The sequence below is a fragment of the Callionymus lyra genome, chromosome 16 (assembly GCF_982586985.1).
Source record: "Callionymus lyra chromosome 16, fCalLyr1.hap1.1, whole genome shotgun sequence".
Taxonomy (NCBI): Eukaryota; Metazoa; Chordata; class Actinopteri; order Syngnathiformes; family Callionymidae; genus Callionymus; species Callionymus lyra.
The window spans coordinates 19,267,466-19,282,658 of record NC_141833.1 but is presented as its reverse complement, the minus strand read 5'-3'; the positions used below and the strand labels follow the sequence as shown (position 1 = coordinate 19,282,658).

General features: G+C 38.0%; 1 protein-coding gene across 8 annotated transcripts in view; it reads left to right on the top strand.

The window, feature by feature from the left end:
* Positions 1-15,193, top strand: part of LOC148064090 (receptor-type tyrosine-protein phosphatase mu) — a 221,997-nt gene that overhangs the window by 95,850 nt on the left and 110,954 nt on the right. For all 8 annotated transcript variants that reach the window (XM_087810893.1, XM_087810891.1, XM_087810892.1 and 5 more), the window contains exon 7: positions 3,521-3,814. In XM_087810893.1, coding sequence (XP_087667019.1) covers positions 3,521-3,814 — 294 coding nt within the window. The remainder of the gene's footprint in view (positions 1-3,520; positions 3,815-15,193) is intronic.

Here is a 15,193-nt window from a genome sequence, read left to right as displayed (position 1 = left end):
CACTTGAATCTTGGATTAGCGGGAGTTTGGGGAGCTGCTGCCGCAGAGGTCGGCGTAGGGCGACCATCTGTCCCGGGAGCCTCGGCAGGTCCACGCCGGCTGGCTTCCTAATGCGGGCCGACTGCCTCCCCGTCGCCGTGACGACTCGGCGAAGGAGCAGCCGGGCGACTAATGGCATTATTCTGCCGCCGCCGTCGCCCATTAGAGCTGCTGGACGTGTCCTGCTGGACCTGTCCTCCTGGACCTGTCCTCCTGGACCTGTCCTCCTGGACCTGTCGCCGGGTCACTGCGGAATTCCTGAGCACATGTTGTTGACGCCGAGTAATTGGTACTGAGTTTGTGCTGCTGGAGCCTCAGACTCACACCTGATGAATGGAGATCAGCCTTTGGTAGAAGAAGATGTTCATCAATGACACATAAATACTGAATAACTACATGTTTTTAAAAAGTAAAGAAAATCAAGTGTATTTCTTTTGTTATATGTTGTATTTTATTTGACAAAAAATAATATTTTTAGATTATTTTAAGATACGAAATCTACCAATTAATGTGTTTTTTATTCAATAAGTAATTAATTTATTATTGTATTGTTTTAAAAAAGTGAAGAAAACCATGTTCAATTAAAAAAATAGTTTTTGAAAATAATTATCTTTATATGTACTTAAAATGTACTTAATATGTACCCTTTTAAATTAAAAAGAAAACGACTATGAAAGTAATAATGAATACAATCAATAGTATTTATTAACATTTTAAATTGGATATAAGTAAAGAAACACCACATTTAAAAAATAGTTTAGTTTGACACTCATATGGTTTGTTTTTTATCGTAAAATGCACAAGTATTTAATAATAAAACAGCTTAAATAATTCATTTTTAAAACTAGTATAAAATCTAGTTAAATATAAAAAATGTACTAAGCAAAAGTAAAAAAAAAACTCATTTTGATTATTTTGAAAACATTAATTCTAATTTATGTTTATTTATGTTTTTCCTATAAAAGTAAAAAAAAAAACACACTAAACCCAAAATTGAAATGAAAAAAAGTAGATGATAAATATTCAAATAAATCGCACTTATGAACATTTTGGTTTAAATACAAGAAAGAAACATAAACAAATTAATAGATTTAAAATTGATATGACATTTATACATATTTAATTATTAAATAATATATTTTTTAAATAGTAAGAACATCTGGTAGAATACAAACAAAATGTTAGGAAATAAACCAGAATATTTGACTATTGAAAGAAAAGAAGAAAAGAAAAAATCTATTAATTGATGTGTGTAATTAGTTCCTTTTTTGCTACAAGAATAAACACAGTGAAGCCAAAAATGAAGAGAAAAGAAAAACAAAAAAATAAAGTGTTCATTGAAATAAAAGGATAAAAATAGTTAAGATATTTCAAACTAGTAGAAATATGTCTGTAAGTATATTAACTATTGTTGTGTTTATTGAGGAGGCGTGAGGGTGTGTGTCGACACACACCAGACACACGTTGAGTCTCCAGTTTGACGAACGACTTCACGAGAATGTCGAGGATGTAATTACCAGTCGTGACATTTTCCGGAGCCTCATTAAAAACAGAGATGGCGGCGGATTTTAACGAGATTAGACAAATATTGGGCGACACTGGAGGAAAGATCAACCTCACAGTCGTCACTGAACACACACACAATGTTGTGTTGAAAGTTATGTTGTGATGCTTCATCAATGGATGGATGGATGGATGGATGGATGGATGGATGGATGGATGGATGGATGGATGGATGGATGGATGGATGGATGGATGGATGGATGGATGGATGGATGGATGGATGGATGGATGGATGGATGGATGGAAGGATGGATGGATGGATGGATGGATGGATGGATGGATGGATGGATGGATGGATGGATGGAGAGAGAGGGGGGTGGATGAATAGAGAGGGGAATGGATGGATGGATGGATGGATGGATGGATGGATGGATGGATGGATGGATGGATGGATGGATGGATGGATGGATGGATGGATGGATGGATGGAAGGAAGGATGGATGGATGGATGGATGGATGGATGGATGGATGGATGGATGGATGGATGGATGGATGGAGAGAGAGGGGGGTGGATGAATAGAGAGGGGAATGGATGGATGGATGGATGGATGGATGGATGGATGGATGGATGGATGGATGGATGGATGGATGGATGGATGGATGGATGGATGGATGGATGGATGGATGGATGGATGGATGGATGGATGGATGGATGGATGGATGGATGGATGGATGAGAGGGGGGATGAAAGGATGGCGAGAGATGGGGATGGATGGACTGACGGATGGATGGATAGAGAGAGGGGGGATGATAGATGGATGGAGAGCAAGAGAGGGGGATGGATGGATGGATGGAGAGATAGATGGATGGATGGATAGAGAGATAAATGATGGAGAGATAGATAGATGGATGGATGGTTGGATGGATGGATGGATAGAAAGCTGAATGGAGAGAGAGATTGGGATGGCTGGATAGAGAGAGAGGGGGATGGATGGAGAGAGAGAGAGATGGATGGATGGATGGACAGATAAATGATGGAGAGATAGATAGATGGATGATGGATGGATGGATGGATGGATAGAGAGAGAGAGAGAGAGGGATGGATGGATGGAGAGATAGATAGATGGATGATGGAGAGATGGATGGATAGAGAGAGGGGGATGGATGATGGATGGAGAGAGAGAGAGAGAGAGGGATGGATGGATGGATGGATGGATGGATGGATGGATGGATGGATGGATGGATGGATGGATGGATGGATAGATAGATAAATGGATGGATAGAGAGATGGATAGATGAACAGTTTTTGTGTTGTCGTCTTTTAAAATCCAGTTTGGTGTGAGTTGTGTTGTCGTACAAATGTGCTGCTGGTTGTTTGTCAGTCACAGGAGGAATAATTGTGTTGCTTTGTCGTCACTAAATGTTACTTTTCTTGTGTAGCTGTCAGAGGGAAGCGGTTGCCGTGGGTAACCAGAGTGTGTTTCCAACTTCACACAAGGATCTACACAATTCCACAACACAAAAGAAGGATTAAACAAGCTTTTGGATCAATGAAAATGATTTTGAGAAGTGTGTGTGTGTGTGTGTGTGTGTGTGTGCGCGCTCTAATAAGTTTGAGAGGCTGAATGATTACACGCGTGTGCGTGTTGCGAGACGAGGATATCGATTGTTGTCGGTTCTCCTTCGACAAAGTTTCCACGAAAACATGTCGACGTTCTTCACGCAGAGAATTCTGATGCTCTTGATCTTTTCCCTCCTTTCATTCTTTGTTGTGCGTCCGTGTGTGTTTTGTGCGGCTCAGATCAATTATAGTTGTGCGTCCGCGCGATCTCGTCTCCCGCTGTTCCTCGTCTTAAATATTTATCCTTTCATGTTCCTTTGTTTTTCCTCCGTTGTTATCGGCATTTACGGTTGGGAGTCACACAGCGCCCCCAGTGGGCGGTAACGGTAATGTTTCTTTTCTTTTTTTTCGGATCAGAACCGCCGGTCCCGATCGCGCCCCCGCAGCTGACGGCGGTCGGCGCCACCTACCTGTGGATCCAGCTCAACGCCAACTCCATCAACGGGGACGGGCCCATCGTGGACCGCGAGGTGGAGTACCGGACCGTGTCCGGGACCATGTACGACCTGCAGCCCGTGGACAAGACCACGCACAAGATCGGACACCTGGACCCGGACACGGAGTACGAGATCAGCGTGCTGCTGACCCGACCCCTGGAGGGCGGCACCGGAGCGCCCGGACCCCCGCTGAGGGCCAGGACCAGATGCGCAGGTGAGGAGGGTTTTCGTTGTGAACTCTGGTTTCCTCCCACGGTTTGAAGAAGGTATAATATTTAGTCTTGACCTGGACTCTCACCCTGACTAGCTGGGACGGATTCCTGGCTCCCATGAGTTCTGTGATGACATGAGGAAAACTTAAGTTCAAGGACCTTTGAGGTTAAATATGTCGACAAAAAAACAAAAAATAAAATAATTAAAATGCAAAGAAAAGGGAAAATCCAATAAAAAATGCAAAATAGTGGATTTTAATAAAAAAAATAATATAATCAAAAATAAGTTTAATAATTTGTGGGAAAAGATATTAAAAGAAAGATTTAAAAGAGTAATAAACTTAAAAATCAGGAAAAAAATGATCAAAGTAAAGATTTAGAAACTTTGAAAAAAAACAATCAACTCATAGATAAACAGTTGATACAACAAAAAATGTTAAAATATAGGTTTTGACTAAATCTCTTAAAAAAAAAAAACGAAAACAAAACAAACTATTTAACTTTTTCAAAAAATTGAAAAATTGAAAATACATTAAACAGTTTTTATTAAACCCTAAAAATGATCAAAAACACATTGATAAAAAAAACGAAACAATATAGTTTTCATTAAAAAAGACAAACTTTTACAAATCCCAACATTTCTGAACTTTTTTATTTGCAATCTTTTAAATTCAATATAAAAATGTTGATATAAAATATAAATTCATTTTGAAAATAAAATCATTTTTGGTTTCAATTATTCAAAAAAAACGAATTAAATTCAAACTAATTTCAATATAGATATTATTAAATTTAATTGTTGAAAACGAATATGAATTTGATGCATAAAAATACCAACATATATTTAAAATAAAAAGGTTAAGAATGTGTTCAAGTGTAAAATCCTGGACTTCTATCTTCTGAAAGTCTTTGAATATCAGAGCAGAAGAACAATCGCACGTTTCCCGGATATAAATGAAAATCTGCCCTAAACTTTAATGGGCTCCACCGCGACCTCCTGGTGACCTTGTCAGCTTTTATGAAGATCAGGTGGTTTCAGTGGAACGTTGCTGACGGGAGAGAAAAGAACCCGAGAGAGAAAGTCACGCCTGGATCCTCAAGAGGTTTTTCTTCTGATAATTACTTCCATCAGTCCTGACACACAAGCCTTGTGTTGTCTCGGGGTCAAAGTGACCCGGAGGCCCTGAAACAAACGTGTTTGTGGTATCCCTTGTGTTGTCTCTGGGTCAAAGTGACCTGGAGGCCCTGAAACAAACGTGTTTGTGGTATCCCTTGTGTTGTCTCTGGGTCAAAGTGACCCTGAGGCCCTGAAACAAACGTGTTTGTGGTATCCCTTGTGTTGTCTCTGGGTCAAAGTGACCCGGAGGCCCTGAAACAAACGTGTTTGTGGTATCCCTTGTGTTGTCTCTGGGTCAAAGTGACTCGGAGGCCCAAAAACAAACATGTTTGTGGTATCCCTTGTGTTGTCTCTGGGTCAAAGTGACCCTGAGGCCCTGAAACAAACGTGTTTGTGGTATCCCTTGTGTTGTCTCTGGGTCAATGTGACCCGAGGTACGCAAACAAATGTGTTTGTCGTATCCCTTGTGTTGTCTCTGGGTCAAAGTGACCCTGAGGCCCTGAAACAAACATGTTTGTGGTATCCCTTGTGTTGTCTCAGGGTCAAAGTGACCCTGAGACCCTGAAACAAACGTGTTTGTGGTATCCCTTGTGTTGTCTCTGGGTCAAAGTGACCCTGAGGCCCTGAAACAAACGTGTTTGTGGTATCCCTTGTGTTGTCTCTGGGTCGAAGTGACCTGGAGGCCCTGAAACAAACGTGTTTGTGGTATCCCTTGTGTTGTCTCTGGGTCAAAGTGACTCCGAGGCCCAAAAACAAACGTGTTTGTGGTATCCCTTGTGTTGTCTCTGGGTCAAAGTGACTCGGAGGCCCAAAAACAAACGTGTTTGTGGTATCCCTTGTGTTATCTCTGGGTCAACACAATTGTTTCTAGGCCTTCGGGTCACTTTGACCCAGATATAACACAAGGGTTAAGACGTGTAAATGAATGTTGGCTTATGTACATATATTTTTATATATATATATAACATTACATCACATTACAATAGTTGATTTTTATACTTTTATTCTTCATTTAAAACAAACATTTTAACATTTAATTATATTATTATAAATTACATTTTATTAATATAAATAATTATACATTCGAATATTCATATATAAAATATTTTCTATATATTTATATATTTTTTTAAATACATTTAATTTATTATTTACAACTTAATATTGATATTATATTTTGAAGAAAAAAAAACACATTTGTGAATTATAAATAATATTATTGTTGTTGTTTATCTAATCACAAAACACTTGTTCACTGATAAATGATGCTTATTTTCAAATGTTTAATCTTCATTAAATGTGTAGTTTTTGTTTCATTCGATCACCAAACATTCAAACTCGTTGTGTTTTGTCGTCGCGTGTGTTTCTCTCGGCGTCGTGGATCTAAATTAAACTTGTGACACTTGAATAATTGTCGCTCGCCATCATCCCTGCAGTCGTGGTCGCCGTCAGACGCACCTGCGGACGTTCATCATCGCGGCGTTCGATCTGGACGCGGAACAGACGAGTGTCAGTGAAATTAAGATGATTTACGATCTTCGGCGCCGCCGGGTTTTGTTTGCGCCGCCGAGCTAAAGGCCTTTTTAATTCGCCGGCAACGCGGATTGATTTCGCGCGTGAACTGAAGTGGCGTCTCCGATTTGGATCGTTGAACTGTCGCCATGGCGACGCGTTGAGCACATCCAACTTTTTTTTCTCCTAAATTCGGATCATTAACCCATGAGTCATATTGACCCACATCTGTGAAGCTGACGTTGTGATGTTTGGTCTTCAGGCTGGAGTTTGTATGTTTGTTTTACTCCGGGAACTCCGGTTTCCTCCCACATTCCAAAAACATACAGAGGTTGATTGGAAACTTTGGGAAATTGTCTATAGGTATGAGTGTGTGTGTGAATGGTTGTGTGTCTTTGTGTGTCCTGAGACTGACTGGCTTCCTGTCCAGGGTGTCCCCTGACTCTCACCCGATGAAACTAGGATGGACTCCAGTCTCCCCGCGACCCCTCTAAGGGAATATGCGCTAGAAAATGTATTGAAATTCTGCTTCTCAGATCCGCCATTTTGACTTCCCACTAACTTTAGACCCCCTGGAGATTGACCTACGTTCTACGAAGAACTTGAGAAGTAGAAATACCATATTTTTCGGACTATAGGGCGAACTTAAAGTTTTTAATTGTAACATAAATTCAACATTATAGCAGGAATTCTGGTTGTACTTACCAACCTCAAAAAGTTACAGTAAAACTTTTGTTAGCTATGAAGTCGCACCACGAGGCCCTGAAAAAACAAATGTGTTTGTGGTATCCCTCGTGTTGTCTCTGGGTCAAGGTGAACCGAAAGGCCCAGAAACAAATGTGTTTTCTGACCTTAACCTTGACCCAGATACAACACAAAGGGATACCACAAACACATTCATTCTCAGGCCTTGGGTCACATTGACCCAGAGACAACACAAACACATTCATTTTCAGGCCTTGGGTCACATTGACCCAGAGACAACACAAACACATTCATTTTCAGGCCTTGGGTCACACTGACCCAGAGACAACACAAACACATTCATTTTCAGGCCTTGGGTCACACTGACCCAGAGACAACACAAACACATTCATTTTCAGGCCTTGGGTCACATTGACCCAGAGACAACACAAACACATTCATTTTCAGGCCTTGGGTCACATTGACCCAGATACAACACAAGGGATACCACAAACACATTCATTTTCTGGCCTTGGGTCACATTGACCCAGATACAACACAAGGGATACCACAAACACATTCATTTTCAGGTCTTGGGTCACACTGACCCAGATACAACACAAGGGATACCACAAACACATTCATTTTCTGGCCTTGGGTCACATTGACCCAGATACAACACAAGGGATACCACAAACACATTCATTTTCAGGTCTTGGGTCACACTGACCCGAAGACAACACAAGGGATACCACAAACACATTTGTTTTGTACTAGTTGTACTGTAACTCTTTTTGAGGTTAGTAAGTACAACCAGAATTCCTACTGTAATATTACTCTGCGATGCTAGTACAGAAATTTCATGATAACTGTTACAACATAATATTATGGGGTGTTTAAAAAGGCACCAAAATGGTTCCTGTTAAGAGACATACTTACGAAGTGGACTCCAAACTCAAGGCTATCGATCCCCAGCTACAAACTTTAAGAAACATCTTAAGACGTTTTTATTTGTTCAGGCTTTTCCTTGATTTTCTGGAACTCCTGTGTTGTTCTCAGTATTATCTTGATCTTTAAAGTATGTACTTTTTTGAGTATTGTTTTGATTGTTTAAGCGCTTTGTGACCCTGGTCTCGAAAAGCGCTATATAAATAAATATTACTTACTTACAAAATGAGTAATTCTGTAAAATACGGTTTTTGGTTCTGTCGTTGTTGACCTAGACCACTGGTGTGCATGTGGGTCAACGGAATGTAGGTCAATGAGTTCCTTCAACACAAGAGGGACGTCACAGACGAGCAGCATTTGGATGTTTTTTTAAGTGTCTTTTTTTTGGACGAACATAAAGACAACTTCTGTCGCTACATTAAAATGAACAAACATTTTTTGTCTATAACTCTTAAAAAAAAAGAGCAGATTACCCTGAAAATAATCCCACCGACTAATGATGTTCGAAGACGGTAGAGCGAGGACGACCTTGACGTGGACCCCATCAGCCGGACTGGCAGCAACACAAAGTCCGGGCGTCCTGAGAGCCGTTGATGAGAATGAGTCGGCGAGCCCATCACTGTGAAGGTCAGCGGCTCGTTCTCGCGTCAGATCGCCTGATCCGGACCAACGATACCGTCAGAACCGGGGGGGTCCCGGCGGTCCACGGGGGTCCTGCCCCCCCTTCCCCCCTTTTGGCAGCTCTCGGCACGATTAATGGCTCAGTGTGTTTGAGGAGAGGGTTCTTGATCTAGTCCCGGTCCTTCGCCGCCGACAGGTTCCTCGACGCTCCTAATTGAACGGTTAAGACTCGCCGGGCGTGTGATGCGTCGCCGGCTCGCCGCTCCCTCTGCTCAACCGTCCGAGGAGAATCCGTGGTCGCAGCACGAGCGCCGTCCTCGTCGCCATTAATCACAGACTTGACGGCGGCGCGAGGAATCTTCCCCGTTCTTGGAATATTTATCGTGCGCGACAAGCTTTTCTTTTTTCTTCTGTGATCATGTCACCAGGATGTAAAAATGAAAGAGTCAAACCTGGTCAAGAAAGAGAGCAACATGTTTCATGTCAGTACTTTAATACATTCGTCTACATTAGCATTCCTGCTAAGTTCATATGTTCTTCAAAGACGTTACTTAACTAGCCTATTAGTTAAATACCTTAACTACATTAGCAGTTGTCGTCTGTTAGCAATTAGGCTACATTACGTTTGCTACGTCTTTAGTATTACAAATCTTTCTGAAGTAACATACTAGCTCAATTAGCAGCTCTTATCTGTTTTAGCAATTAGCACAGAAAGTTGTATATAATGATAGAAATCTTTATTGAAACAACACGCTAGCTACATCCGCAGTTATTTCCTGTTAGCATTTAGGCTACATGATGTTTTCGACATCTTTGGTATTGCACATTTTTCTGAAATAACACGCTAGCTACAGTCGCCGTTCTTTTTTGTTAGCAATTCGGCTAAAGAAATTTTGTCAATGAATAAAGTCTTACTGAAATAAAATGCTAGCAACATTAGTAGTTCTTATCTGTTAGCAATTAGGCGAAAGGAAGTTTTCGATAATTAAAAACAATCTTTATTACAATAAAATGCTAGCAACATTAGCAGTTCTTAACTCTTAGCAATTTGGAAAAAAATAGTCTTTGTCCATATTATTACAATTCTATTTAAATAACATGATGGCTACATTTTTAGTTGTGGTCTGTTAGCAATTAGGCTACAGAACTTTTTTCTAGGTCTATAATATTATAGATACTAAAATAAAACGTCAACGATATTAGCAGTTATTATCTGTTAGCTATTAAGCTACAGAAATATTTCTATGATATTAAAACTCTTTAGTGAACTAACATGCTAGCTAAGTTAGCAGTTATTTTCTGTTAACAATTAGGCTACAGAAGGTTTTCTAGGTCTATTATTTTATAGATACTAAAATACCACTGTACCTACATAACCAGTTCTTATCTGTTAGCAATTAGGCTACAGAAATACTTTCTATAATAAAATAATTCTTCAGTGAAATAAAATGATAGCTACGTTAGCAGTTCTTGTCTGTAAGCAATTAGGTAACAGAAGGTTAGGTCTATTATATTAAAGATAGATATATTATAATAATATGTAATAATTTTAGATATACTAAAATAAAACTTAACCTAGATAAGCAGTTTCCCTTTGTTAGCAATTAGGCTACATGACGTTTTCTATGCTACTATTGTGTTAGCATTGTATAAATTAGGACCTTATACATAAGTTTGTCGTTCTATGCTAACAATGACGACACAAACTATGCTACCTTTAGCATTAACTTAGTTATTGTTCGAGCTAGCTCAAATTTACAGTCAGTTACTGACTTAGTGCTACGACACTTTAGCTACATAAGCACTGGTATATTTTACAACCATAACATACTAGCTTGCTGTATAATTTTTAACAGAAACATCAAATTCAGTCCACCATGGAAATATCGTGACTCTTGCTGATGCGGTCAATCCGTCCTCGCTGTACTCGACGACCGACCGACCGCCCATATGTGCCCCTCTTGCACCTCGCCCTCCCGCGTCCCCCCCGGGAATCCCCCGGACCCTCTGTGACAAACACACGATGTCTGAGTCCAAACACCTGCTCACTCCACCTCCTCTGCCAGCTCCACATCTCCATCTGCGCCCGGGGGGCCCGCGGGACCCGCCTCATCTGTCGGGCCCGCCGTTCTGTTTCGCTATTAGACGCCGGGGAGTCGGCGTTAATCAGGGATCAACTTTTGCTTTTCCGTCGCATTCCCCGGCGCCGCCGCGGCTCATTAGCATCTGGTGACGACGACGACGACGACGACGAGGAACTCGCTGGAGCGGAAGAATCAGTTTGGATGCCAAGATCAATATGTTGACGGTGTCGACTCGTGAGTCATGATGAAGAAACTCAGCTTCACATACCTCATGTATGATCACACTTTTGACCTCGTGTCGTCCTGAAGAGACTTGTTTACAACTTCATTTGACAATAAAAGATCTGTCTCTGGAAATGTGTGTTAGTTTGTTACCTATGTTAGCTTGTTAGCTGTGTTAGCTTGTTAGCTGTGTTAGATTGTTAGCTGTGTTAACTTGTTAGCTTTGTCAGCTTGTTAGCTGTGTTAACTTGTTAGCTGTGTCAGCTTGTTAGCTGTGTTAACTTGTTAGCTGTGTTAGCTTTTTAGCTGTGTCAACTTGTTAGCTGTGTTAACGTGTTAGCTTGGACAGCTGGTTAGCTGTGTCAACTTGTTAGCTGTGTTTACTTGTTAGCTTTGTCAGCTGGTTAGCTGTGTCAACTTGTTAGCTGTGTTAACTTGTTAGCTGTGTTAACTTGTTAGCTTTGTCAGCTTTTTAGCTGTGTTAACTTGTTAGCTGTGTCAGCTTGTTAGCTGTGTTAACTTGTTAGCTGTATTAGCTTTTTAGCTGTGTCAACTTGTTAGCTGTGTTAACTTGTTAGCTTTGTCAGCTTGTTAGCTGTGTTAACTTGTTAGCTGTGTTAACTTGTTAGCTTTGTCAGCTTGTTAGCTGTGTTAACTTGTTAGCTGTGTCAGCTTGTTGGCTGTGTAACTTGTTAGCTTTGTCAGCTTGTTAGCTGTGTCAACTTGTTAGCTGTGTTAACTTGTTAGCTGTGTTAACTTGTTAGCTTTGTCAGCTTGTTAGCTGTGTCAACTTGTTAGCTGTGTTAACTTGTTAGCTGTGTTAACTTGTTAGCTTTGTCAGCTTGTTAGCTGTGTTAACTTGTTAGCTGTGTCAGCTTGTTAGCTGTGTTAACGTGTTAGCTTGGACAGCTGGTTATCTGTGTCAACTTGTTAGCTCTGTTAACTTGTTAGCTTTGTCAGCTGGTTAGCTGTGTCAACTTGTTAGCTGTGTTAATTTGTTAGTCTGTGTTAGCTTGTTAGCTGTGTTAGCTTGTTAGCTGTGTTAGCTTGGATGATGGAAGTAAATCAGAGAGATCAGTTGAATTTAACGTTTCAAATCTGGAATATTTACTTTTTATTGAAACGTTTTTAAAAAAAAAAGTCTTTATATATTTTTTTTATTTTTTTGTGCAATTATTTTTATTGAAATAATCTTTTTATCTATATATACATGTATACAATTAAATTGAATTAAATTAAATTAAATTAATTCTAATTATTATTACTATTAACTTTTTTTTGTCCATGATTCTTATTTTACAACTACAGTTTGATATTCTTATTCCAATCATTCGAAAATAAATGTTCTAAATTGAATATTTTTCAATTTGAAGTCTTTTAAATTCAATATAAAAATGTTATAAAATTGATTGAACTTCCAACCAATCGTAAGTCATGTAGACGATCACATGACACTGACGCGTCAATTTATATGGGCAGAATTAAAAAACAGCGGTTTTGTATTTTGACACTTTTATACCAACATTTTTACATCGAATCTAAAAGTAATCTAAAAAATATTAAATTTATAACAATTATTTTTGAATTATCGGATTTAGAATATCAAACTGTCAAATCATTATATTTAATTTAATTAAAAAACGCCCAAAAAAAATAATTAAAATATTCAACTTTTGAAATGTTAAATACAACCATCAATACTCCGATGTCACTTCCATTCGATACGTTGAACAAGTTCTTCAACCTTTTCGACACACGTTTCTTGAAGAGAATCCATATCTATTGTGTTCCTCAGAGCCGAGGTTCATGATTTTTTTAATCAAAATGATTTCTGTGTTTTTCCTCTTTCCGTCTCATCAGCCAAACATACTTCAGCCTCTTTTCGGCAAACACTCGAGATGAAAATCCTCAGCTCAAGTAGGCGAGCGGAGGTCGCCGTCATTCACTCCCTCCTCGTGTCAGACCTTGAAAACTTTGTCAATCATCCACAAAACTCGGGGGGGAAGAGGCGTCGAACAATGACGGATGAATCACTCGTTCACCCGAGTTTTCCTTTTCGTCTCGTCGGCAGCGTCGTCACAAAAGAAGGAACGACCCACGGACGAAAAAAAAAAATGTCCGTCTGCGAGAGTCCAGGAATACTTTTCCAACGCCATGACTTAAGGCTCGTCGATATTCTCTCCGTCTGAAGAGCTGAGTCACGGTTCCGGTGAAAGGTTCCGGCGACCTTTGACCCGACGCCGGCTGACGTCTTTTCAAGCGGCCGCGGCCAGAATAGACGGATCTCTGCGATGACTGTAGTTTTATGTTCCATTCCTCTGGAGGGATCGTTTGATTCTAAATGTGTAAGAGGAGCGACAAGTACAGGAACGATTGAAGCAGACGAAGGTAAAGAAGAGAGAACGTCGGACGAGAAAATCATGGCTTTAATAGTCACGGATACTTTCGCGGACAGGAAGAAGAAAAATAAGGGGAAACATTGTTCAATGTTAATAAAAAACATCCAAAAAACGTAAGAATCTATGAGAAAAAAAAGGATAATTTTGGAATGAAATCCTCAAATGGTTCAGTGTGAAGAATTATATTATTTATGAAGTATTTTATACTGTATACTGTATTTATACTGTCACACATTTGAAGAGAAGCCCTTGAAGAAAATACTGAGTCAATCTTAGAAATTGAGAAAATAATATATTAAATATCAAAAGAGTTAAAAAAAAAAAAGAAATGTTGTGTTAAAATTTTAAAAAAAATGAGAAGTAACGGCACCTAAGATAAAAAAGTAATTGATAAAAATAAATATCTCAACATAAGCGTGAAAACGTTATTGACTTAATCTATTTATACTACATTGTACTATTTTTTACTTATTCATATTTATATTTATACTTTGCGATAGACATTCATTCTATGCAAAATTCAAAAAAATATTTATTTATTCTATTTATACTATATTGCACTTTTTTAAACGTATTAATATTTATATTTATACTTGTTTATATAAATTAAATCTATGCAACATTTAAACACTATTTATTTATTCTATGTGTACTATATTGCACTATTTTTAACTTATTGATATTTATTTTTGTACTTTTTTATATACATTCATTCAATGCAAAATTGAAAACATTATTTATTTATTCTATTTATACTATATTGCACTTTTTTTTAAACTTATTAATATTTATATTTATACTTTTTTTAATGCATTAAATCTATGCAACATTTTAACATTATTTATTTATTCTATGTGTACTATATTGCACTATTTTTAAACTATTTTTATATTTATACTTTTTTTTATACATTCATTCAATGCAAAATTGAAAACATTATTTATTTATTCTATTTATACTATATTGCACTTTTTCTTTACTTATTAATATTTATATTTATACTTTTTTTTAATGCATTAAATCTATGCAAAATGTTAACATTATTTATTTATTCTATGTGTACTATATTGCACTATTTTGAACTATTTTTATATTTATATTTTTTTTATACATTCATTCAATGCAAAATTGAAAACATTACTTATTTATTCTATTTATACTATATTGCACTATTTTTAACTTATTAATATTTATATGTATACTTGTTTATATACATTAAATCTATGCAACATTTAAACATTATTTATTCTATGTGTACTATAGTGCACTATTTTTAATTTATTCATATTTATATTTATCCTTTTTTTTAATATACATTCATTCTATGCTGTGTTTTTTAATCGTTGCCAAGCAACTACATTTCATTGCTAGTTTCACTGCAGTGTTTTTCTGTGCAATGACAATAAAAGAAAGTCAAATTTTCTGTATTTAAAGCGAAAGAATTTACATTTTTTTCTTTTTCTGGACATAACTCAAGATTTAAAAAATGCACTTGATAGTCATTCATTTAAACCATTGAGAATGAAAGTAAGACAAACTTCAAAAAAAAGGGGGGAACAAATAGAAATAAAAAACCTTGTTAAAGATGTTTTAAAGAAAGTTTATAGAAAAAAAACAACTATATTTTCCAACAGAAGGAACAAGTTTAAATAATTTCAAAAACGTCGTCGTCGATGTAAAACAGCTGAAGCGTGACGAGCATTTATTCTCCGTCGCGACTCGTCAGATTCCTCCGGAGCGTCAACGGATAAAAGTGTAAATCATGATCATCCGTCAGTTCTTCCGTCTTGTCTC